The sequence below is a fragment of the Sander lucioperca genome, chromosome 1 (genome assembly GCF_008315115.2).
Source record: "Sander lucioperca isolate FBNREF2018 chromosome 1, SLUC_FBN_1.2, whole genome shotgun sequence".
In the NCBI taxonomy this organism is placed as follows: Eukaryota; Metazoa; Chordata; class Actinopteri; order Perciformes; family Percidae; genus Sander; species Sander lucioperca.
Window position 1 is genome coordinate 11872752 of NC_050173.1, and position 27791 is coordinate 11900542.

Genomic DNA, 27791 nt, shown 5'->3' on the forward strand with positions numbered 1-27791 from the left:
TTTAACAACTCATACTTTGACAAAATGTTTAGCCCTGCATATGCCATGTAATGGCGGTAATGGTAACCTAATTGCAAGCGTTACGAGGACAAATTTAATGTTGTGAGAATTACACCTCATTGGAATATCTAATAACTGGGAAGGTCTGATTGCTTTATTTTCCGTAGAACACACAAGCAGAGCAAGAAGTTCATTCAAGATCTTTTCAGAGCGTGCTATAACAAGTGCAACAACATTTTCTATTTTTGTACTCCAGAACCATCGCTATGTTATTGCTAAATGTTATTTAATCTCAATCCAGCTCCTCCTGTCTTGCCATTTGTAAAGTAGATAGTTTTGTGTTTTTGACTGCAAATCTGTTGTTTTCAATAATCTTTTACCCCATCCAACCCTAACAAATGCACACCTGTCTGCTTTTGTGTTTTTAAATCTACCTATACAACAGCGTTTTTGGGAGCTTTGGTGGCAACTTGCATGCTGTATCCTGATTCAGATTCGCTGCCTGACACGATAGATTGTAATAGGCTCTCTATCTTTGACTGATAAAAACAGAAGCACTGCCACGGCTCAATGAGAACACTCAAGCCTTGAAGTGAAATATCAAATCACTTTTTTAATGTAAATGTTCTAAATTATTTTTGTAAGATGCACATTTAACAATACATCCCCATTTTGTTTTTCTATTACAAAATGTAATTGGTTAGCTTCCTGGAAAACGCGTGGCATGTGTCACCAGGTGCAAAGAAAGTGTTCACTATTACCATCCCATTACTTTTTATTCCATATGGCCAGAAGAGGACAGCATACTTCTGAAAGCACATTTTTCAGTGTTAAAAATCCACCAAGTTGAGACAGAAGCCATGACATGCTCCAAAGGCAGCAGCTTGTTTAAGTAGTTAAAAGACACCTTGCCTTCAGCTATTTGCATATTTAAAGGGGTCATTGCATATTTCTACCCAATTCAGTTTCCGTCTGTTCTGGAACCCTGGTCTCGCAGGGCTTCATGTCATGGCCGAATACCAATTCACAACGAGAGTAATGCGTCTACAGTAAGGATGGGAACAGACAGTGAGCAATGGTTGCTAGGCAACAGAGTGGAACAGAGCGTACGTTCTACTTTCTCTTCTCACTCACGCACACTTAGTGTCTCTTTCTTTCTGTCCTCTCCTCTGTCCTCTCCTCTGTCCTCCCCTCTGTCCCGCTGCTAAACGGAGGACGCCTATCGACAGAATACATTGAATCCCTGCTGCTGATGCAACCTCACTAAAACCCACCAGACTGATTCAATTTGAGGGATTTAGAGGAGGTGAAGAGAGCAAAGGGATGGTCATATCTGAGGTCTGTCAAGGAACATGACAGTTTAGATTTGATTTGATGCTAGAGGAAAAGTTCCAAGTACCAAGGAAAACACTAATGCCTGAAACGTAGTGAGATATCATGTATATGTATGAATGTGGGCTGAAGTGATGTATGGATCGTTGCTTCCGTCAGCAAAACAGAAAACCGTTATCTTCTGTCTGTTTGAAAGTAAGATACAGAGGAGACAGGGATGCTGTACCAGGATCTGCTCTGCTTGGCAAATGTAAAAAGCTCATTTGTGATGTAATGATTTACACATCACTGCTCAACCGATTGACACCGACCATTTAAATAAAAGCCGTCTCCACATGTCTATTTTTTGTGTGATGTTGTTTTTGGTCAGTTGAACGCGGCGCGCACATGTCTGCGTATGAGTGAGACAGAGAGCGGAAAAGAAGGGAGGGGATTTTTAAAGCGCGACTGGAGGAAAGAGTAGAGAGCATGAGAGGAAGCGTTAACACATTAAGGGCTGGGACTCAGGGAGTGTGTGTGAGCTACTGTAGCTTCTTTTTGTTTGCTTTCACTGTTAGGGTGAGACTTCCAGATTATTACAGTGGCATACAGACTAGGTAAGCTATTAAGCAGCAGATCGGAAACGCTCATTGTACCGGCATACACGTGCATTCGGGAGGACGCCTCACCTCCTCCTTCAGCTTGTGATGTGACGGGAAGGGAAGAGAGTCATATTGGGACAAAAGGGGTACTACTGCCTTTAAGGTAGGGACATAGTCATTATCTGTATCAGCAAAAAAAAATACATGTCTGTACACACAGCTGTCCCAGTCCCCCTTTTTTTTTTAGACAGTTTGATACTGTTGGTTTTCTTAAATCTCAAAACACACAAGTGATGGACTGGATGCTGCTGTAACTGCTGTGATTCTCAGAGATTTAGTACAACACAAGATAACATGTATTCCCTTAATGAGGAGCAGCGACTAAGTGTTAGTGAACGATAGTGATTTATTTCTCTCCTGAGTAGTTGACTCTAGATTTATAACAGTCTGTCTATAACCCACTCCAAGTGAAACACAATTTTTAACAACACTTATGCTGGACAAGAGTAGCTTGGTAGGCTTGAAAAGACTGATTTTCTCTTCTTTGAAAATCTGTTTAATGGCAGGACAATAGCTGTACATCCACGGCTGACTGCATCAGGCACCACCGATGCTAGTATTTCACTCACACACCAGATGGCGATATGGCAATCTATTTAAATAACCCCTAGTCAAAATAAGATTACCTTGGGTAACCCTGGTGGGTCGGTTGGCTGAGCACACGGCACTTAACCACAATGCCCTTGGTTCGAAGCCAGCCACCGCATGCTGCTTTCCTAATCCATTCTCCTGTGTTCCTCCACCATAAGTCATCCAACAAAGCTGAAATGCCATAAAATCCTAGAAAAATATATTTTTTAAGTGAACCATTGAATGAAAACACACAAAGCATTTCTCGGTGTCATTGTGAATTAAAATCTGTAGCTATTCATTATTGCAAAAAGTGGAGGACAGCCAACTGTGCATGGCATAAAGTACTAAAAAAGCCCCTATTACATAATTATATGCTGTAACCTCTTAATAGCTACCCACATTATCTGCTTTGCTTAACAAACAGTGACCCCAGCCTACAGGTGTTCATCAGTTTTAAATGGATAATCCATTCACAGTGTACCCATCATCACTGGTGCTGTCAGAACAATTCACAGAAATGAAGTTTCCCGTATATTTTTTTTCTTGCTGGTGAGAAATATGCTTCTGCAGATGTTGCTTTCATAGGAATGAATTGTTGTTTTTGTAGGATTTTAGAAGTTGTTTTTCCAGCAATGTATCCATGAACATCTCATTGAATCGCGGCCTGTAAAGTGTGCTGCCCCTGTGTACTAAAGTTAAACTCCCATTTTGACCTCAGGTTTCTGCTCCGCCGACATGCCTTTGAGCTGTGCACTGACTTTGACCTTTTGTATTGTGATTGGTGAACACAAAAATAATTTCCCACTTTGGAAGAAGGACAAAAATAATAATGTGCATTTGATATAGCATCTGAAGTGGTTAAAACATCTTACATTGTGTGAAAAAAATCAACGATGATAATCAAAATATTAACCTAGCAAACTGAACCAATGTGGAGGACATGGACTATAGATCATTAAATGATACTAGGGAAAACAGACATCACCTTCAACAGTAGTTGCCTAGCTATTCCAATTCAATAGGTTTGTTGATCAACACGTGGTTAAATTTACATTATCATTGACTTTTCCTCTCAGCGCTGTATGCCCGAATCACATCTGAGGGGGCATGTACTGTTGAGTAGGCGTTACCTGAAACCTTTTTCACATGGCCTTTATTTGCAACCACAAGTAGGTCTTGGAAGTCAGTTTCCATTAGGCCAGAATGTCTGTTTGATATTTCCTAAAAGCTGTCTCGGTCCCGTCTTACCTCCAGTCAAAACTTCATTCATAGCTTGAGTAATCGTTTACTTGTGACTGACCCCTTGTCAAGGACTAGCTTCATTCAATAAGATTAAAAGACATGAAAGAGGAAACACGCCAATTTTTAATACAGTGCTTGGCTTGGATAAGAGCAACTTATGAGACATTTGTAATAGTTGTAGACAGACACTTGTTAAATTATTATTTTTGTGTTTGTCCCACTGTGAAAAGGAAGAGAAAGACCTAATATTAAACACAGTTTTAAGGTGACTGCTGCGGGGTCTTCTCTATCTCATTCTTTCTGCCTAGTGTGCAGTCTTTCTCTATTAAACAAAGCTTTCTTATCCTTTCACACATTCTCAATCTACTTATTCATACACTATTTTACTACTTTAAGGTAGTTTATTTATGTTATTTTTGACTGACTTTCAAACTAGATAATAAAACAATGTTCTGTGGCATTCATTCTCTGTATGTACATGTTTATGTTTTACAAAGGGTTTAACCTGAGCCAGGCCATATAACAATGATAGCATCATATCACATCCATATCGGGTTAGTAGTATACAGCTTCATACTGCTTTAACTCGCTGGTATCGGATCAGTACTCGGTACCTGCCGAAAGTTCATGCATCAGAATAAGGAAACGGGAAGGGAACGAAAAAAATTGTAATATCTCTTATCTTATGGTCATCCACAGTGGTGTAATGCTGTGGACCTTCTTACCAAACAAGACGAAGTGTATGGAAAACAAAAAAATACAGGTTACCACTGTTCCATTACATCATGACTGGATGAATGAATGCAACATTTTGGATGCATTTGTAACAATGCATGTAATTGCCATTTGCTGATCCACAATTAATTGTTGGCTGGCATTCGGAAAGTGTGTGAGACGACGTATTAATGGGAGTGGATGCTTGGCCCAGAATGTTTCTCTGTACCTTTTGACTGTGTCCCTTTAAATGCCTCCCCTCCTGGCTCACATTTAGCAGGAGATGTTGTCGGTATTTATTGTGGCCCCAGAGCGCACAAGTGCGTCATAATTCCCAACTCTGACGCAGCTCCTGTCAGGGCAGCAAGGCTGATGTCTCCCAAGTGAAAGGCACCCCCCCCCAGTCAACAACAAGAAAGAAAGTGTAAACAGCTGATGTTGAGTGATTTTTGTGAATACTCTGATTAATACATGTAAACACATACGGCTTTGCTTTAATGACAGTTTAGATTTAGTTTTAGCAGCTTGCACCTAGCCTTGTCCACTGTGCACCAGGCTCTGTGGATTTTTGATGCGTTTGTGACGTTTTCTCTCCCCCCTGACCCGCCTTCAGACCCATTTCTGTGTTCCAGGAACTCCTGATTTACACACGAAGATCTGAATATAACACATGAAATGTACCATACTCACACACTAATGTAAAAACCATTCCCCAGACTAGAATATAGCCCTTTCCCAATTTCCAGTATGTGCATCCCAGATTCCTCTCCTCGATTCCTTTCCTTGCGTCTTAGTCCCACCCACAGGAGATTCAAGCCGAGGAGTCGAGGAAGAGACTTGAGGAGAGAGGAGTCGAGGCCACAGGCGTTTAACAAACATGAGACATCTATGCCTCGAAGCTGTCGATTTGAAATCGACATCGATTAAATACGACGTGCGGCACAGCTGCATCAGCTGTTCACTGTTAGTCATGCGCTGTATTTTATGATCTCTGTCAAATGGGCTGAACAGTGTTAATTACAACTTCTATATTTACTTTGAATTCAATTCACAACATGGCATAATATGATAAGAATGTACGGATGTTGTACATTTTCATTTGTTGTATCACACACACACACACACACACACACACACACACACACAGACATAGACATATTTATAATATAGGCCTACATACACAGTAAATAGGATATTTTAGTGTAAAACACTACAAATGTTTATGAAAACAACTAAACAAATATATACAGTATATTATATACACACAGACACACTCTATATATTGATGCGTGGATCAACTCTTCATCCGAATCTGCGTGTATGCTTAAAATCATCCACCATCCACCCACCTGAATTAATTATTTTCTCCGATTTAGAGACCTGCATGGACATTTACTTGCCCCTCTACAGTCCCTGTAGGCTACGTTGCTTTTTAAATTATGTATTGTATTATATGAGTGTTTTCTATAACGATTTACTTTAAAGATTAGAGAGGCTGCTTCCAGTTATTGTAAACGTTTCCATGCGCGCAATAGTGTCAATGCAGCTAATATCGTCTGACATTTAAGCAGCAAAACTATGTATAGTTATAAACTTAACAGAGGAACCAGAACTAGACTTTTACATTTTGAAATAATCAATGAAGTTAATCTGCTGTTTCTCTCTAGGGACACATTTACAGATGAAGCTGTCTGTCCGACAGCAGCTCTGCTATGTTCACATTTTAGAGAATGCTTATATTTTTCTCATTAATTATTATGTATTATTTCGCCCACCCACTATAAATCTGAATGTTTTTATAGGATCCGAGCGGCCCGATCCGTGGATTAACCACGGGGCTGCTCTCTCTCTCTTTCTCTCCCTCTTTTCCTCTCTCTCTCTCTTTGTGTCACGCCTCTTTGTTTACATGTCATGGGTAAAAAGACTTCCGCAGAGGATTCATTGGTGTATCCTCGATTATAGCTCCTCCGGGGAGCCTCTTCGTTTCTTGATGTGCATTTTAGGAATTGGGATGTCCTTCAAGATGGCGCACTGAGAATGATTATCGGGTCACAAGCCGGAGGATCGAGGATCGAGGAGTACAAATTTTGGAATTGAGAAAAGCCGTATGTTATTTCATGTTTTTCTCTCCAACCATCTGGCGACCCCCAGAAATTATCTCGCGACCCCCTTGGGGCTCTCGACCCCCTGGTTGAGAACACTGGTCTGATTTGGGGACTGAGCTTATCATGTTTCAATTAGTTGTCTCAACCTGGCATTGATGAGCGTTGATGAGTACCATTAATCTGCTCCAGAGTCCAATCGACCACATGCGATAACCATGCAATAATTCCTTTTATCATTTTCTAATAACCACCGTAGTCAGGTTACCAAAGTGATAAACTGTTTTTGGATTTTTTTTTCGAGCGCACATTTCGTTTTTGCACCAGTGGTTTTCTGGTCTAAATGACTCATAAATCAGTTCTCCCATGGATGTCCATATGGCCTAATATCTCACTCATAAATAGGCTGACTGAATGTGTTAGTCTAGCTGTCTGTTTGGAAAAACCCACAGTACTGGTTGGCAGTTCTATCTCTCTGTTCTTGGAAAGTCCACCATATTACACTGGTGGGTCTATCTTGTCTGCTTGGCAGGTCTGCTGTATTAGCAGGTGTATCTGGCTCTTTCTGTCTGCTTGGCAGTTCCATCATACTGGCTTTTATAGCGTTGGCTGGCTGTGTTAACTGACATATTGCCTGCAACTTTGTTTTTTGTATTTATTTTGTGTGTGGAGGATGATAGTCTGGCTTGCAGTCAGGGGAACTGGTTGTTATTTATGTATGTGTGATTTCTTTTGTGTGCCTAACAAGATACCAAATGCTCTGCTAACGTGCTAATTGATATATCAGAGTAATACCGGTATAAACTGATATTAGAAACCATCTGTTGGCTGTTCAGGCGTTACTACAAGGAAAAAGTATTCAGAAGAGAACAATGGGCTGATTTTTTCACCTCTTCTTTAATTCTCCTCCAAGTGGAAAAGGGTCATTTACATTTCACAGAGAGAGAGCAGAGATAAAGAAAAAAGTGAACAGGCTTCAGGGTAATGCAGCACAGATTTATTGTGTCTCAGGTGTTAATATTTTCCCTTTTATAGATGTGATAATATTGGAGTGGCTGGGCTGGCTAAGTGTGCTTTTTCAGGTGGCAAATGGGAAGACTACTCTATTTGGGATTTCAGATTGTAGCTCTCCAAAATGTTTCTATTCTATTCATACACTTATATTACTAAAAGTAGATATTCTGGAGTGGAGCATCTAATCCATTTTTTAGATTAACTCATAGGGAAGAATTCTTTCCTGGGGGTGTTTAATTTCAGGAGGCATAGGCAGAGTTTACATGCACTTATCCTAAATCAGTTTCCCCCTTACCTCAGCCAAACAGCTGCACAGCTTTCTGCACTATCTGCAGCCCCTCTGGTGGCATCCAAGTTATTGTAAAATTCGAAAAGCACAAGATAGACAGCAGAGCAGTTCTATTCCAAAACAAGACAATTGTGAACTGAAAAAAAGTGCCATCAAATTGTGCAAATAGATGTCTGGCATGAAGGAAAACTAACTGAGCAATACAAGACTATTCGCAGACCTCAAGAGAAGCTTCCGGCCTGCCTATTACAGATATGCAGTGTATTTCCATGGAGGGTTCAAGCGTCAGAGTGAAAATTCACTTTCAAAGGCCATTCTAGCCCATCAAGAAAACTTCTAAGGAGGAAAACACTGACTGGCAAATCCTGCTGAGGCTCAAAACCTGTTGCAGTAGCAGCTTCATTTTCAGGCCTGGTAATCCTTTTGCTGTGACTGACCCCACGGGATGGAACTAAAGCCTGAGTAGATCACTGTAAGCAAGATTGACAGTAGCCCTATGCCCTCTTCCATAACTTCTATTAATCAAGTGCTCCTTTTTGCCTTATGTATAATTTTTATAATTCAATTCAATTTTATTTCTAGTATAAAATCATAACAAGAGTTATCTCAAGACACTTTACAGATAGAGTAGGTCTAGACCACACTATAATTAACAAAGACCCAACAATTCCAGTAATTCGCCCAAGAGCAAGCATTTTGTGCGACAGTGGTGGGGAAAAACTCCCCTTTAGGCAGAAACCTTGAGTGGTGAGGACAACTTCCTTTTAGGGAGAAACCTCGGATAGACCCAGGCTCTAGGTAGGCGGTGTCTGACGGTGCCGGTTGGGGTTCTGATGAACAATGGCAATTATAGTCACAATAAAGATAACCTAAAGACTAGAAATAGTAGTTGTAGTAGTTAATGCCATAGCAGGGCGTGCAGCAGGACCAGCGATAGCTGCAACCATGATTTAGGTGCCACCCTAATCCAGAGAAAACTGCGGGGCGACAAAACATAAGGACTCTGGGATATAAATTAGTAACAACCATTTCTGGGACATGAATGCACACAGATGAAAAGAGAGAGGAGAGAGGAGCTCAGTGTGTCAAAAGGAAGTCCCCCAGCAGTCTAAAACTATAAGAGCATAATTAAGAGCTGGTCCAAGGCAAACCTGATCCATCTCTATAAGGGTTGGTAGATGAATCTGACGACTATTAAGAGAAGAGAAGAGAAGGGGTGCTGTGTCTGAAGCTATACACCCTCCCCTGCCGGTCTAGGCGAACGCTGCAACTCCTCACTCCCTAACTATAAGCTTTATCAAAGAGGAGTTTTACGTTTACTCTTAAATGTGGTGACAGTGTCTGCCTCCCGAACCCAGACTGGGAGCTGGTTCCACAGGAGAGGAGCCTGATAGCTAAAGGCTCCGGCTCCCATTCTACTTTTAGAGAACCACAAGTAACTGCATTCTGGGAGCACAGTTCTCTAGTGGGACAATAAGGTACTATTAGCTCTTTAAGATATGAAGGTGCCTGACCTTTAAGAGTTTTGTAGGTCAGGAGAAGGATTTTAAATTCAATCCTGGATTTTACAGGAAGCAAATGCAGAGAAGCTAATATACCGACTAGTCGGTCTGTCTGTTGGTCAGCTGGATTGGACTGAAATATATCAACAGCTACTGGATGAAATGCCATGTGAGTTTGTACAGATATCCGGTTGTCGCAATAATAATGTATCCTTGGTAGTCCCTAAAGTTTTTCCATGAGGTTCACCATGTGGTTCATGTTTATGATTTTGAGTGAAATGGATTGCCATGAAATTTGGTACATACATTCATGCTTCCCTAAGAAAGAATTGCCATAACTTTAATGTGTCCAGTATTTTGGTTTATGACTTAATACTTTCAAAACTAATGACATCCAGCTGTACTTTGAGTTTGATGCTAATCAGCAAATATTAGCATGCTGACACGCTAACATTTGTGGTACAGGGCAAACATTAACCTTAGCATCAGCATGTTAGCATTGTTATTATGAGCATGTTAGTATGCTGATGTTAGCATTTAGCTCAAGTCCAGAGCTGCTAGCAAGGCTGTAGACTTGTATCTGTATATTTAGTTTAATTAGTTATCTTAGATTTTTACATGGAGTAGTATGACAGCTAAAACTCATAATAATGATAATGAAACAATGAATAATGAGTAATAATTCCAGAAGTGTCTAATATTGGTAATTTTTCCTTATCTTTATTTTCTCACATGCAGACAAGATTTGAAGTTTCATCCCAGCAAACTACAACACAATCAGTCTACAATGTGAACCGCTTTCGATTGCTGGAGGAGAGAAACCGAGCCCTGAAGCTTGAGGTAGCCACGCTGCGCCAAGAGAAACAGCAGTATAGGAAACTGGTAAACTTCCCACTCACACCACCCCACTTTTGTTTTTTTTTCCGACACAAAGACGCACCCAATTTCTGTCTTTCTCAGCCATTCTGCACATTTCCCACTCATTATTTTAGATGAGTTTTTTTTGCCTGCAAATGAGCACAATATTTTTTACTGGTAACTCTCCTCTGGAATTGAATCTATTGAGATGTGATTATTGTGACACTTTACTGTATGTACGTAGAGAGTGTCAGTGAGGCACTACATTCAAGTCCCTGTTGCAGCTTTTATTCTTTAAGGATGCAGCTGTGTATTGTAGGGGGACTCGCATGGCCTTGTCTCATACACATATACTCCCTCTGATTGGTCTTGGTTATGCAGACATGTGGGCATGCATGTGTAATGTTGTGTAAAATAGATAAGGAGGTGTGTGTGTGTGTGTGTGCCATGTGTTTTTTTTGTTTGCACTGTATGTTCATGCATGCATTTGTGTATTTAGTCCTTTGGAGGCCTCCCCCAGGTGGTCTCGGATGGCAAGGTGTGTGAGCCGTTGTCTTGGCAACACGCCCATTTGCAGGAGTGTGGACAGACAGGCAGAGGGGAACTGACACAACATAATGGCTGCTTCTGTTAAAAGCCTCAATGGCTTGAAATTAGTTTCAGTTAAATAGAGCGAAACCTGCTTGCTACAGTCTGCATTTACAGTTTATTGACAATGTTTCAGTTCAGTGTAGCTCTCAGGCTAAAAAAAGTTTGTCACACACCACTCATTTGGTTTGTGATTAAGAGCACTGTCACCTTCTCTTTATTGATGTGTTATAGAAGCATACATGAGTTCATATTTGAAAACCTATTTGTTGCCTCTATATATGAAAACTAGATACAGTACAAATGAAGAACTAAGCATAGAGAAGAACCATCATGTGTAAATGAAGAACCACTGGGTAGCACTCTCCTTTCACTATATATATTATGTATATACATGAGCTGAGAAGTCACTTATAAAATGGCACAATGTTCACTTTTTCAGCATTTTTCCCTATTTCATTTGCACATATTGACACTTTTCTGTTCGAATACTGAAATTTATGGCAAGCTGCCTAGTGGGACATTTTGTCCATCTTCACAGCCAAAACCTCAGCACAAACCATGTCTGTCACCATAGCTAACATGCAGTCGTCAGCAACACTACTCAATAATGTTATATAATTGTGTGTGTGTGTGTGTGTGTGTGTGTCAGTCATATACGGGTAGATACTGTTGGAGGTAGTCCAGCTGGGTGCCTGCTGGCAGTCTTTTTGCTGTCACTGCTACACTACCACAGACTGCATCATGGTCATTCATGCAAAGACAGACTCAGCTATGGATCATTTATGCTAACAAAAGCTCAGTCACGAGAGTGGATTTGCTCATGCAGATATACAGTACCTTGGGCTTACACATAGTGAGGGTATTGACAGAATGAAACAAGATGGCGTGGTCACGGAAGGCGTGTACCACTATGCAATATAGCTTTAATGCTAAAATCATTTTCCGTTAATTTGTTTAGGTGACGAAAAATATGGCAAACTAAATTATCTATATTTATCAACCGTTTTTTTTTTTTTTTTTTTAAAGATTATTTTTTGGGGCTTTTCCCTTTTATTGACAGTGGATAGACCAGAAAGGGGGAGAGAGATGGGGGATGACACGCAGCAAAGGGCAGCAGGTCAGATTTGAACCCTGCGCCGCTGCAGGACTCAGCCAACATGGGGCGAACGCTCTTACTGGGTGAGCTAGAGGCCGCCCCATTTATCAACCGGTTTTGATAATTATCAAATGAGGGCGATGGTCAAAAGATGTGTTGTAGCAAATCCAGACAAAACACAAGAAAGATATAAGATTAAGAGGTATTCTAGTACGAAACACACACATTTGCACATCAGATGGCTGATGAGCCAGCTAGTTAGTTATGGTTTAAATGGATGGCTTCAAGGCTCTTTAATGTCAACTCTATTCTATGCTATTACAGAACAATGTGTTCTAATAATCTATAATATGTAATCACATATTTTGTCACATATTCACAGCATGACATAGCTTGCCTCTAGCTCTGTTGCACAGTGTCATGTTGGGTGCATAAAATGTAGCTATTTCTAAATGTATCTAAATGTACCAGCAAAATAAAGAAAAAAATAAACAAGAAAATAAGAAAATTATGAACTTTACAAATTACATATTTATATAATATCATAGCAGCTTTAATCAATGTAATCAACATTACTTTTTATATGTGAAAGGGGCAGCTCATATTCGCCATGAAGCTATTGGACTCACATTGTCCAGGTAATGAATGCTAATGTTGCTCTGTATCGGCTGGATGTGTTAATTGGCAACTGTTTGCTAACATTTTCACCAACTTTAACAGGTAGCAATATGCCAGTGATGTGTCCACAGCTTGTTTCTACTGCTTGTAATGGCAAAAAACACTTTTTTGTTTGAGTAATCATGTTTCATAACTAACCCATGCCAGCTGTGTACCGTGCACAACATGCACATTCTGGTTGAGTGTACATTGTTCTCATCCTAGCACAGACAGTGTAGTTGAGTATTTTATTTTAAAAAGAGTGACCACACCCAGATCAATGAAACTGTTGTACAGATGGTTAAAGGTGCTAGATCAGGCTGTCAGCTACAGTCTTAGTCTTAGGCAGTGTCCTCGTTTAGGATCCTAGTGGCCTAAGGGTAGAAGCTCCTCTTGAGCCTCTCAGTCCTGGCTAGTAGTCAATGAACAGCAACCTCGCATATAGCTTCCTTTCTTTACCAGGTGAGATAGGGTGGTGTGTGGAGGATGTGTGCTATGGCCTCTTCCGTTAAATGGTTGGGACGGTAGGCAAACTGTAATGGGTCCACTGTGCTGGGTAGTGAGGAGCAGATGTAATCCTTGACCAGTTGTTTAAAGCATTCCATCACTACAGAGGTGAGGGCCACTGGGCGATAGTCATTCAGGCAGGCTGGTCTTGTTTTCTTGGGCACAGGAATGATGGTGGACTTCTTGAAGCACATAGGTATGACAGAGTGAGCCAGTCACAGGTTGAATATCATTGTGAATACCGGTGTAGGTACCAGATGTGCTCGGGTGGTCAGAACTGCTCGGGGCCCTGCGCTTGTCGGTGATGTCACAGTACATGATTGGCTGTACGCTGGCATGATGATGTAGAAGATTGTGAATAGCTGTAGAGTTTACGGGCGTTGTTTTCGCGGGTCTTCAGATCAGTTCAAATATAACCGAGAAGAAGAACTATGGAGAACTTTTACAAAGAGTTAGAGCACTATCTATTAAATCGTACTTACCACAGCCTAACAACAAACTGTAAAAGCCCGGAGAGCCGAAATAAATGCAAATATTGTGCGGATGTAGAAAAACCAGGAACTAATAACAAATTAATTTCTTTGTAGTGCTGTATTGGTTGTAGATAATTCCACAGAAACTAGAGACACTTTGAGTCTTAAGTATAGTGGCGGGCAACACACACACAAAAACACACACACACACACACACACACATACACACACACACACACACACACAAACATTAGCTTAACTTGATCGGCAGCTGACATTAGTGTCTTAACGATATTTTTTGACGTATTAGAAATATGTATTTTCAGACATAAATATTGGAATTGGTATATGATATATATATATATATATATATATATATATATATATAGGGCTTTATTAGCATGGGAAAGGGTAGATTATATCGCCAAAGCAAGTGTAAAATGAGCCCGAGCACATCGGACGCAATGCAGTTTGCACAACTAGTGGCGATGCTGTACTGTGATGTCACCGGCAGGCGCACCCGTGCAAATCTGGTACCTACACCAGCACTAGTTGGTCAGCACCCGTGTTGGGGTGGTTACTCAAAAAAAGTAATGGATTACAAGTTACTTTTTTTTAGAGTAATGCTTTACTTTACTTAATTACTCACTGGTGAAAGTAATTAATTACACTACTGGTAGTCTCGCTCTGCCATACCTTCCTTCACAGCACTGTGGAGGAGGGTATGGCGAGTCCACACAGCATTCCGGAATAGGAGAAAAAACGTGCTCTGGTTTATTGGCATTTCTTTAAACCAATCACAATTGTCATGAGCGGCGCTAAGCGCTGTACTGAGCAACGGCACATCTGCAAAATAGCCTCAGGAAGGAACTTCTTTTACATTACATTACATGTCATTTAGCTGACACTTTTATCCAAAGTGACTTCCAATTAAGTGCTTTGAACCTTGAAGGTACAAACTCCGGACAGCAAGAAGTACGTGCGAGTACAATTGCTTTAAAAAGCCAAACTACGGGCGCCCGGATAACTCAGTTGGTAGAGCAGGCGCCCATCTATAGAGGTTTACTCCTCGACGCAGTGGGCCCGGGTTCGACTCCACCCTGCTCTCTGCTGCATGTCATTCCCCCTCCCTCTCCCCTTTCATTTCATTTCATTTTTCAGCTGTCCTGTCATTAAAGGCCTAAAAATGGCCAAAAAATTATCTTAAAAAAAAAAAAAAAAAAGCCAAACTACAAAGAGCCATAAGAAAGTGCAGCTTTAATTATATTTTTATTTATTTATTGTTTTTTCATCATCATCCATGGTGCAGTGGAAGAGATTTGTTTTTAGCCTGCAGTGGAAGATGTGTAGGCTTTTGTGTACGTTCAAAAGTTGTTTTAGTCATGCATCAGAGAACTCAGATCGGACAAATAGTCTGGATTTACCCTGCAGAGATCTGAGGAGCAGTTAACCATAGTCCTCATAAATCGACCTAAGTTTAAAATGTCAACACAAAGAAAGCGGAAGGTAACAGACATACAACCTAAATGAGGGACATCCAGCGGAATTTCCAGCGGCACCTGAGCGATCCTGGAAGTGGAACGTTGTGTATATATAGACTACACTACTAGTTACATTACTTTTGGATTACTCCATAACATCAACTGAGATGCACCATAACTTACTTGCCAAATAACAATATAAAGTTAAACATCCAGACCAACACAAATCCTTATTATAATATGGACATACACAAGATCTCTCTTTTATGCTCTTTAATACCATCAGCCCAAAATTAGTCAAAAACAAGGCTACAGTACTGGCGGTCGTCCGCTCTTTATAACCTGTATTTTACCCAGTATGTTTCGGAAAGACACAGATTCCACTGTTGAAACAGGCAACATTTTTTCCACTACTTTACCTGCTGTTGAAAATCAAGTTGGCTGCTTGGCTGGTGTCGGCAACATGCTCTTTTCATCAGCGTCTCAGGGTTCGGGAGTTTTTAGCAACCAGCTTAGATTGGATGTTGTGTTTTTGGTGGTGGAGAGGTGTTTGTGACCAGGGCACAATTTACACTTTACAATCAAGTTTTTGTCCTTTCGCGTAAGTAATTTGAAGTAATGGGCATACCTCCACCCCTCAAAAGATGTCTTAAGTGGTGGCTCTGCCAAAAAAAATGTCTCCGTCTCCTCAGACGAGTGTTAGGCAAACACACACAAGAAGGGATGTTTGATTTGTTTTTCTCTCCTCCCGTTATGCAGATAGTTCAAGAACCAGTAACGTAAACATTTAAAAAAATTTTTTAAATGTATTAGTAACTGCTATGTGATTACTGGGTTATCAACAGTAATGTGTTACATTACTTTACTCATTATTTGCAGACAAATATAATCTGATTACAGTACCCAACACTGGTCAGCACACAGTTTGAGGGCCAGCCCACTGACAAAGTCAGGTCCTGCTGCTTTTTTTGGTGATCCCATGCTTGAAAGCCCTCCTGATGTCATGCTAGGACAGGGAGATGGGTGTGAGAGGTGCACCCACCGTCCATTAACCTCTGCTTTAGCTGTTTTTGTTTGTTGGCGTTTGTTGCCGATGGCCTCAGAGCAAGCATAAAATGTGTTTAGCTGACTTGCTATAAGTGCATCAGCACTTGACAAGGAGGAGGTGAACTGTCATAGTTCTTAGACCTTGCCACATGCTTTTTTGGTTGCTCTGCTGAAATTGTAGATCCACTTTCTTCCCCTAGTCTCTTTTTGCCTCCTTTACTGCACCTCTCACATTGTATGTTTTTCCAATTCATCTGTTATTTTACAACCGAAATGGCAAGAATAAATACTGGATTCCTGGAAAAAAACAAACAAAACAAAAAGCTTTAGACCGGTTGCCTGGAAACTATCTGTGATGGACAGTCGGAGAAAGGTACCTTAGGTAAGGAATGACCTTCTGTGTGCTGTGTGGCTGCTGCTAAAAGGCCACAGCTGTCTCCCTAGAGACCATCCCTATGGCAACGATTGTGTACTGCTAGCAGCTGGCCCACTCAGACGATATTCCTCATGATAATATGGGCTGTCCCACTGCGAAGAGGAACAACCTCTAATCAATAATCCGTAATAGCCGTGTTGTCTCAGTTGACCCAGTAATCTCCATTTTAACTCCTAATCAAAGATGCACAGACAAACCAGGGTTAATAATAGTCTAGTGTAATGTAACACAAATCAGCTTGAATAATACTTCCACTGCCCACAGGATTTTTAGAAAATCCACATTCTTTTGTCTCACAAGGCTGTTTTAACAACTGGTATTAGACAGGGTGTGTTTAGGCTGAAGTTTCTATTCTTTTCTTAATTGAGTTTATCTCGGACGTGTTCTTTCAGATGGCTCGAGTTGTCTCTATATAACTACATTATCCTCTTTTTTCCCAGTCCATATTCCATTCCTTGTCGTGTAGCTTAAGGACAACTACTGAAAGCTAAGGCAAAGCAAAATAAGCTTTAGAAGAAATGGTCAGAAAAGATGAAAACATATTTAAGTTTTTTCTTCCTGTACCACTTACTGTGCATAATGTAAACAAAGCCATGAAATAAATGGGTCATGCTTTGTAGATCAAGCATCATCCAACCTGTACCTAGTCCAATTCCAATGAGGGGAGACTCTCAACGGTCCGCTCCAACCTGGAAGGCGAGGGTCCCATGACCGACCGAGACCATTAAAGATCAGTTGGCTAGCTTTTGGTAGCCTTGTACTTGAGATGAGAGTTCACAGTAAATATGCTCTTAAGACAACTGTCCCTGAAAAAGTAAATAGTAAATCTTTTAAATCAGCCTGCTTGATTAAAAAGTGATTTAAGCAATGCAACATTTTCAAATGTAAAAACAGTGATAACAACAAACTTAAGACATGTATCAAGCTAATCTTCATCCACAATGTGACATTTTATACAAAATCCTAGGTTATGTATTATTCTTTATTACTGTTGTATATAATTTTGCTTGAAAAGTCTTTAATATGTGGGTCCATCACACAGCTAAAGACCTCCATCAGCTATGTTCACAATGTCTAGGTAAATATCGGATAATGAAGAGGGCTCAGCTCAATGCCATTGTAATTATTCGACCACAGGTGTCATTTTCAATAATCAGTTTGTACTGAAATGCGTCCATTATACTTATTTTAAATACAATCTCATAAAACAACACTTTGACACCCACAGTCAGTGTGGTCTATTAGATAATGTTGTAAAAGCTCACGCAGCCAGCAGTGAAAACGTGCTAGCAGATTAGCGTTCTAATGGTAGTGCTAGCTTTGTTTGTCACGTGATCCTCACCTTGAAGTTATAGTAGTTTGGGTCTCCCATCTGTGAGCCTCTTTCTTGCTTTTTATATTTCCCTCTTACATCTCCTCTGTTCTCTCACAACCTCACTTTGTCACCCAAACATTTCATGTCTTTCCCCTCTCTCCTCTCCGCCTATTCAATTGCCCTTTTTTGTGTCCATTATTTTTCTCTACTTCCTGTCCTAACCTCCTTAATTCCCCTTACCCAAGCAGGGCGGCTGTGACAGAGGGCATTGATCTGGCCTGTGCAGGTTCATGCCTGCAGTAATTTAAGCAGATTTGATGCATCAGGTAGGGCCATGCCAGCCTATAATCAAATTTCAGACATTTTCTGAGAGACACAAATTTTGAAATGAGTTATACTTTCCTCCTGGTAGTGAGTGGATACTACTTAAATGTTAAAACCAATGTCCTGTTGCCTACAGATTCCATATTCATTTGCAGATGAGTTTATAGAGATCATCTGTAAATCTAATATAAATTTCCTTAGTAATGACACCGTACATCTTGTAAATTATTCAAAATCACATTTATTCACAAGTTACATACATTCCAATAGAACATGTTTCTAAGTAGTGTAAAACTTCCACAGTAGCAGCAACAGGTATCCAAGGTTTTTACGTTTCCAGGGTAAACAGAGGAAGTGATCTCTGCCTTGGTGACGTTGCAGGGTGTTCCTAATGGAGAAATTCTGTCGAGGGACGTTCCCGACGTTCCCTGAACAGGGAGCAGGGAGTACTGTTTATGTACACTGTGGAATGGAATGCAGTTTAGGTTTCCCCTATGATTTGTATTATTACTAGGAAACATCCACACCTGAAAGCATAAGTGCTTTTGATTTTCAAAAAGCCCGGTCCGAACTATGTTTAATGAAGGGTTTTCACTTATCACTTATCTTTTTCATCAACTTTATACTTCACTTTTAATTTCCACCAAACAGTACTACTCATTGACAACATTAAGTAATTTACAGTCTATATAGTCATAGATGTATCATGACTAAAAATCGGCATAACCACAATTATTAATGTAGTTTACTCCACAGTGCTGCTTCCTAGGCAACTGCTGCTTTGATCCATCTTTGAGTTGGAACTGGCTATAGAAATAACAGTGAAACAAGTCTGTGAATAATGGTTACAGAGATAGATAGTTGCATAACTGTCCAGCATTGGCTTGATTTCAGAGCATACACTGACGCAAGATGCCGTCCATCTTGTGAGAGCACTGAATCACGTTAGCTTTAAAACTGCAAGGGAAAATAAATTCAGAAGGAAGCTGTGCTAAAAATATGGCACTGTCAAAATGTAGGGCCCTCCTGGATTAATTGAAAATCCCCTTAACCGGATTAAATCATTTTAGGGGCTAACTATGGTAAACCCACACTCACACTCACACATACACATGCATGAACAAGTGTGAGCCCCCACACATAAGCTGATGTCAATATAATATAATTACTCATTGTGACAAGGAAGTGTAGGCAGTGTGATAGCAAGTGTGTTCTGTGTTGTAGTTAAAGGCTAAAGCTGTGAAACTGTGAGGATTAGAGTTAAAACAGACCGAAAATGGAATAATTGGTCGCACAGGGATAAATTGAGCCCCACAGTTTATGCATGAAGAATTTAAATTTGGTAGTGTTTTTCGGAAAACTTCATTACTTTTAGCACCTCAATCAAATCTGAGTATCTCAACAGGGGTCCTATAAGACTACAGGTGTTGAGTAAAATTACAGAAGTGATGCAAGTAATTTCTTTTCAAGATTATTTTATGGGCATTTTTAGGCCTTTATTGACAGGACAGGTGAAGACATGAAAGGGGAGAGAGAGGGGGAATGACATGCAGCAAAGGGCCGCAGGTCGGAGTCGAACTCGGGCCCACTGCGTCGAGGAGTAAACCTCTACATGTGGGCGCCTGCTCTACCGACTGAGCTATCCGGGTGTCCAATGCAAGTATATTTCACGGTCAGTTGGTCCACACTTTGGTCCAGACTGAAAAATCTCAACAACTACTGGATGGATGGGCTGCAATGTGGAGGCAGGTCTGGCAATGCGAGACTAGCTGCAATGTAACCCAATGGGGCAATTGTGCACCTGCGATTTTTGTCCATTAAAATTGATTGTTTTTGCCACTGACAGGCTCAGATTGTTATTAAAAGTGTCTGACAACATTATTGATGTCGCGAGGTGACTTCTTGTCCGAAGACAGCGTTGTGGAGTGGGGAACGTGAGTCGGGTGAACGGCATTCCAGGAGATGTTGTTTTGGAGTACAACAATTATAGGTTTGTGTTATCTAAAAGATTGTCAGTGCCATGGCTCAATATTTAAATTATTTCGACAATGTGGATTAGGTTGTTGATTGCCGCCTGTGTTCATTTGAACCAGAGTAAAGGTTGAAAAAAAAACCTTTAAACAGAATAACGCGTCACTCCCCAGCTCACAAACATACATTATAAAGTGTATTAAATGTGCAAGCACACATCATACTCCCAGCTGCAGACATACCTTGTTATATAATCATTTTTTTTAAGATTATTTTTTGGGACTTTTTCCCTTTGTTCGATAGTGACAGTGGATAGACAGGAAAGAGAAAGAGAGGGTATGACACGCAGCAAAGGGCCGCAGGTCGGATTCGAACCCCGGACACTGCAAAGGACTCGGCTTACACGGGGCGCATACTCTACTGGGTCGGCTAGAGGCCGCCCCGTTATATTAATTTTAAAGTAAATGAAAGTGCCACTTTTAAAGGAGTTGTGAGATCCAAATTTAAGTAAAATACACTTTTATTTGTATTTTTTCAACGTAAACCGGTTTGCCTTTTTTTAATAATCTGATGTCAGGGCTTTTCACAGTGATTGATATAAAACCTACCAGCTAAACCTATACCCTATTTATGAATACCATCAACATCATTATTAGATGTGTGTATGTTAGTAAAACAAGTGGCATCAATCAAGACCCTGTTCAATTAGTGTCAGGGCTGAGGAGAGGAGAGGAGAGGAGAAGAGAGGAGAGGAGAGGAGAGGAGAGGAGAGGAGAGGAGAGGAGGGGAGGGGAGGGGAGGGGAGGAGAGGATCTGTCCGGCAGCAGCAGCCAGCATCATGCAGGCTGCCGTCAATTCAGTCAATTTGGCAGACAGGCAGAAAGGTCCAGACAGTGGTTGTACAGGGCAGCTTTCCAATAAACCATCCTTATTTGTATCCCGGACTCCCAAGATGTCTGTTCCCTATTGCCAACGATACCTCTTCTCCTAACAGTAGCTTCTGATGTAGCTGCTGGTTGTAGCAGTGGAGCTGGCTGATTAATTCAACGGAGTGGATTTCCGCAGCTCGCTGAACATGCATACAGCGTGCGAGAGAGAAATGGGGAAATTGAGCAGGGAGAGAGAGAGAGAGAGAGCGTGTAAGAGAAAAGGAGAAAATGATGGAGGAAGGGTGTTAAGGAGGAGGGTCTTCGGGGGTGGGGAGAGAGTGAGAGGAAAGGGAGAATAGGAAAGAGAGAGTGTGTGGAGAGGGGGCGGAGGAAGAGAGAGAGAGAGAGAGACACACGCAGGCCCTGAAGCTGCTACTGATGCTGCTGCTGCAGCCGTTTGACAATTCCCCACCCAGAGAAAGCAGGGAAGAAGGGAGGAGATCAGAGCTAGGAGGAAGAAGGAGTAAGTGACACCTCATCCAAGATGCTCCTGTGCTAGCAAACACTCACGGTAAATACCAATCCTTTATCACCACTCTGCTTCCTCTTTACGGCTGCTGTATTTCTCTGTCTCTGCATCATTTGGCCCGAGTGTTTGTGTTTGATTTAGCTCTGTTGAGTCCTATATATAGTACACAGGGTTAGCATAGCCAAGCAGCTGGGGAAAACCTGTCTGTGCAGCTGCTGCAGGAGGAGACGGACATCTACAGAGAGGTGGAACGGAGAGGAGGATTTGTACATTTTGTCTCTTCTGGGACTTGATGAGGAAAAAGCAACCTCCAGCTTCTCTGTTTCTTGACTGTAGCAGGGACACCTGTTTGGAGTGTGTGCGGTGTGTGCGGTGTCTGTTGAAGGGTGGGGGGGTGGGGGGGGGGTTACAGTGTATGGGTCTAATGGTGTATTTGTGGCTTGGAAAGGTTAGTATGTGGGTGTGGGTGTGTGTGTGTGTGTGTGTATGTGTCTGTGTGTGTGTACATGGAGTGTAGTGCTTCCCTTTTGACTGCTGTCAAATAATGAATTTCATCTTTCCGTAGTAGGTGTGCACATGCAAGAGTTATTATTTGTAAAACAGCATATGTAGACACATGTTCACATGAGCACTTAGACACACTGGGAGAGAAAAAAAATGTGTGGTGCTTTCTTAAACAATGCGTGTGTGTGTGCTTTGGCATTATCACCTCCTGTAACCTGAGCTTTTCCTGGTTCCAGCCTGCTGAGGGGTTGCCAGGTGTTGGTGATTAACCCACTCGGGGCTGATTGACACTTGCTCTTCAGTTATTAATCCTCACAAAGCGTCTTGCTAAATGTGTTTGTGTGTGTGCGCGTGGTATACTCTGTACACTCGTTTTCCAGTTTATAAGTTACACCTACAGTAGCTAAAACTAATGCAGTCGAATACAGCTGCCCTTCAATTCCTACCTTCATGTTCAGTTTTTGTTGAAATAGTTTGAGACATATTGATTCAACTTTATGGTTCATTTGTAGGCTATAGTTTGTGGCACTGTTGAATTGTATTTATATATAATAGTGCTGTCAGTTAAACACGTTATTAACGGCGTTAACGCAAACACATTTTAACAGCGTCAATTTTTTTATCGCAAGATAAACGTTCTTTTTGGCCTAGCAAACTTTGTAGTTTTTTTCACATGCTGTTGCAACAACTAGTAACGTTAGAAAAACTACAACACCACACCGGATCTAGCTAGACCGAAACAAAACAGGCACGCTGCACACACTTGTTTGGGCTTGTGAGCCGGCCAAAGAGTAGTAGGCTAACGTTACGTTTTGAGTGGATGGTGAGCGCGAGACGCCGAAATGGATGCCAATAAGATTCTGAATGGAAAGTTTACTTTTAAAAAGTTGCCAAATGGTTCCATTGACAAGACCAAAGTGATCTGTGTGTTTTGTCGTTGTGAACTGAGCTATCATCGCATCACGTCCAGTCTGAAATACCACATGATGGCCAAGCACACAGCTGATGCGAATTCTCCGCCCCCTCGTCAAAGCCAGGCGACAAAAGCACAAAGCCAGGCCGATCCACTTTTCCCTTTTGATAAGAGCATTAAAATGAGAAAAAATAATGGGACAAAAAGAAATCAAGGGACATTTAGAATAGATAAAAATGTGCGATTAATTGCGAGTTAACTATATGATTAATGTGATTAATCGCGATTAAATATTTTAGTCGTTTGACAGCACTAATATATAAACATATTTTGTATTTATATTTAAAAGGTATTTCTTATATTTTGTCAACCCACTTTATATTAGGGTTGGCTAAATATTAGGAATTATTACACCTAATACTTACAAACCATTTTCCTTATTTAGATGATAACACCAACATCACATTTTTAATAATAAGGTTTTTGGATCCTTCCCTCCCATGTTGCTACCCATACTAGCTGTTCTTTATATTTATTCTAAAAACATATTGCTGCTGCTTCTGTAAACGTGAAAGATATTGCTTCCTATGTGATACCAGGTGTGTTAACCATGGGTTTAGAACTGCAAAGCTTTAAAGTCTTTACTACTCAGTGAGCATTCATTTTGGTGAAAAGATTTGGCTAGCAATTAAAACAACTGGGCAAGGCTAAGCTAAAGCTTTAGTGACGGTTAAGTATAAAACAACAAACGAGAACTCCACTGACGTTTCTTGTCATGTCTCACTGTAAACCTTTCATGGTAAGAAAACTTAGTCCAATCACGTTTTGTTAGCGGCGCTAATAGAAGTACAATAGAAGTTGGTAGAGAAGGAATTGGTGCTTCGACAGTCTCTCTTTTGCAGCATTTTGCTGTGTTATTAGCGGTCCAACTTTCTCTTTCTCACTCTACCCTCTTTTGTCTCTCCCTTTCCTTTTTTTTTTTTTTTAACCACATGGAGGTATAAAAACCCGGTGGAAAAATTGATGGGGAAAAATTGTATATTCTCCCTTCTGATCGCGCTCCTCTTGCACCATTCTCCCATTTCTTCTCCCATTTCTTCATCTCCATGCGGCAGACTCGTTGGCTGTGCCAACTGACGTTCAGTTGGATGCGAGAGGGTGAGAAGGAGAAACAGAGGAAAGAAGGTTGGGGAAATTAAACTTGTGTTTTCAGTCTCATGGCTGATTTCCTTGCTCCTCTCCTAATATTATCAGTGAGTCTGGTAGCCAAATGACACCCTCTTCATCTAATCAAAACGTTCCTCAGGACATAGAGCCACTGCAATAGTTCCTGAACAGAAACAGCCTCGTAGGGGTGTGGCAGTACATATTACACATACGCACACATGCAATAACATGTGGAGACAGAGAGTTGCACATCAGCATACCTTTGTGACTTTACACACAGACAATCACACGTTTCAACGTTTACATCCGATTACATGCCTTCATACACACTGCCCCACATTTCCACTGTATTATTAACAAGTGTATCCATGCATGCTTACACTTACTGTACAGTACTACACATCCACATCACTACACATCCACATCATATAGAGTCGACTCAATGATGTGTGTTTTTTGTACATTTCATTGCTTAGTGTGCACACTCGCTGTGCATCTTTGGTGTACTAACTATTCAGTCATCCTGCAGGTTTAAATAGCAAATAAATTAGGCGGCTTTTGTTTGAAATACGCTGGCTTACTTTCACACAATTCAAAGGGCATCAGATATGTTGGATTTGATACTTCATTGCTACTTTTTATTATTCTGACACTCCATACCTGAAAGAGAACAGTTTCTATAGCAACCCCATCATCCCCTCCCCTCACCCCTGTTGTGTGTGTGTGTGTGTGTGTGTGTGCGCGTGTGTGTAAGTGTATGTGTGAACACGCAATGTGTGTAGCTCTGAATGCGATCACATGCCTAAATATGAGTGAGTGCTGTATTGATTGCTAGCATACACACCATAAGTGTTGATGTCATTTAGCCAGCGGGGGAAGCAGAGAGGGAGACGATAAAGGAACATTTCCTCCGCACATTTCCTGGCAGCTTTTCAAGATACACAGAAGTTATATTAAAGGGAAGACACAGAGCACTGCAGAGGGAAACAGCAAAAAGGAGGGTGGGGCAAAGAAGGAAAGTGAGAGGTGGAAGAGCGGGAGTGTAGTTAGTAAATGCATGTCTGATTGAAGTCTAAATACAAAAACAGTTTAATAAAAAATAATACTAGGAGCACTTAATGTATCTTGTCATGCAGGTGGTGTACTTGCTCCTTTTCAAATTTCAGATTCCCCATTTCATGAAATAAATGGGTGCAGACCGGTATTTAGGCACTAATTGACCTGTTTAATTAATCAGATAATATTGTAATGTGATCTTTATCCAATGTATATAAAACAAATGTGTGTGTGTATATATATATATATATATATATATATATTTATTATTGGTATCTGTGTAGGATAGTGTAGCAGACCAAAGTGCCTTTTTAAAAACGTCATTTTGTGACCTATTTGGTTTTGTATCGCTACATAATTTCACCATGGCACCGCCAGGCAAGGTGAGCCTTTTAGCAAAGGAACATGCTGATAAAAGCCCTGTTAATTCTGCAGCACTAATTGTTTCCCGCTGTCTCCTGTACTTTATTTAGGTTGTCTTCTCCCGCTCTTTTCCCTTTTTTTTCTCCTGTGGCTCCTTTCTCTCATGATCACTACTTGATTACCTGTCTTGTGCCTCTGTCTTTCTCTACATTTTCCTTCACTTAACCCTTTCTTTCTTTCTTTCTTTCTTTCTTTCTGTCCCCAGTGTGTCTGGAAGGGCTTGAATGATTAAACATAGCACAGGAGCCTTTGGTGGACTGAACACCAAGGGCATCTAGATGGAGGATTGGAGGGAAGGAGGGAGAGAGGAGTACACCATGTCAGACAGACCAGCCTGTTCGGATACAGATGACATGACAGGACCTGTACTCCTGTAACTGTCACCTATTGTGTCACTGAGTCCTGCTCCCTTGAGACTTAAAACTTGGCCATATGCATCTGCTGTGCGGTGTGACAGGAGCCATTATAGAATGCTCCATATTTGTATCATTGAATCATAAACAAAATTTCAAGCACACAAATAAAGGTTAAAAATAGCAGATAGAAATCTGTTTTTACAGTAAAACCTTTTTTGTACCCAGATGATGTGAACCAGATGCGAGAGTTTGATGTCCGTAAGTGAGTATTTTTAAATTCCAAAGTCTCATTATGCAATTTTTTTTTTGACGGGACATTCTCCAGACATCTGTGAGCTTGATGGCAGTCTGTGAGAGATTAAACTGGTGCTTTGCATGTTTTGTTCAAAGGCTAGTAGTCATGGTAGGAGTCTCAATTCTTTTTTCCTCTGTGTTGCATGGCAGCTGCATTGTTGCTCTGCTCACAAGAGGAACCATTTGGTAGTTTGTTTGCAATACTAATGTAAAGAAATAGGCAAATGTGTAAAGGATGCAATGATTTATTTGTGTTGATTGATTTGACATGATTTGATGTCGTACTTTTAAATGTCAAACAGGCAGGATGGTAACAAATGCAAGAGCAACAAAACCGAAATAATAAAACCGAAATTACATCAACAAAAGAGCAATTTATCCATTAAGAAATACGAAAAATATTAATGATCAACTTTAATATTGAGTGCGGAAACTATTTGAAAGTTTAATGCTCATTTTTCATTTTATGCAAAGCAGAGAGGAACATGCAGTAGTCACTGGTTAGAGGAGCTGACAGACAAGTCAATTAAGAAATGTACTCAGACTTCAATGTCTAGTGCCTGCTAGATAAAAAAAAAAATACAGTGTATATATATATATATATATATATATATATATATATATAATTCTAAAATCTAGTGGCAGCCAATGGAAAGAGGCCAACAACCCTCTCCCAGCACTTTGTCTTTGTTAGAAGATGGTCTGCAGCATTTTGAAGTATCTGCTTATTAGTAGAAAATGCAAGTTTGGTACTGCCATTGCAGAAGTACTTTCGTTTTCCATTTTTTTGTAATAGGATATGCATACAGTAGGTGCAGTAGTTTTTTTTCTATATATAGAACTAGTTTGTAATCCCCCATAGAAATCAGTGGTGAGGAAACCTCGGCTAAGGCTCTGTCCGTGTATTTCAAGCGTACTGTACATTTTAGCAACTGTGCAATGGGGTCAGATGTAAATTATTTAGTACCTTGTGCAGTATGTATTGCTGCAGATTGGGGTCACGTGAGTGTGTGTGTGTGTGTGTGTGTGTGTGTGTGTGTGTGTGTCTCTATGTATGCACATGTTGGGAAATGTGCGCATCCCTGGTCGGGTGTCGTTGGTGTGTGTGTGAGAGAGTTTTATGGATTTGCTTTTGTGTGTTTGTGTGTGCACTTGTGTATTCTGAGCATGAAGTTCCATCCGAGCATTATGTGAGCATGAAGGTCCATCGAAGCACATGTAATCCCTAACCAGCTCTTGGGCTGCTCATTAGCATTACCCTGATCTTCCTCAGAACTTATTTTTCAGCCCTCTGATATTTTCTGTGTGGTCTGAGGGAACAATAGGTCCTGTTCACATCAAATGTGTTATGTCATCAATGTGACTGGAAGCTTTGCTGCCCACGTCATGGGAGCCCTAGTTCACTCTCACTCCCTGCTCACTCAGTATGTACATACAGCGCACACACACTTCAGTATGCACATTCCCATGCCCTAATATTCCCCCTGGGGCATGTCGAGGAATTTGTCATGGTGT

The 27791-nt window shown here is 40.8% G+C and overlaps 1 protein-coding gene across 9 annotated transcripts in view; it reads left to right on the plus strand.

Annotated features, from left to right (window-relative positions):
* si:ch73-287m6.1 (RIMS-binding protein 2) overlaps positions 1–27791 on the plus strand; it is a 76086-nt gene that overhangs the window by 3019 nt on the left and 45276 nt on the right. For 6 of the 9 annotated variants that reach the window (XM_031277871.2, XM_031277878.2, XM_035998446.1 and 3 more), the window contains one exon: positions 10148–10291. In XM_031277871.2, the coding sequence (XP_031133731.1) occupies positions 10148–10291 (144 nt within the window). Of the gene's footprint in view, positions 1–9358; positions 9579–10147; positions 10292–21420; positions 21606–24142; positions 24166–27791 lie in introns of those variants that run through there. The other 3 variants (XM_031277875.2, XM_031277876.2, XM_035998692.1) reach the window with 3 other exon arrangements.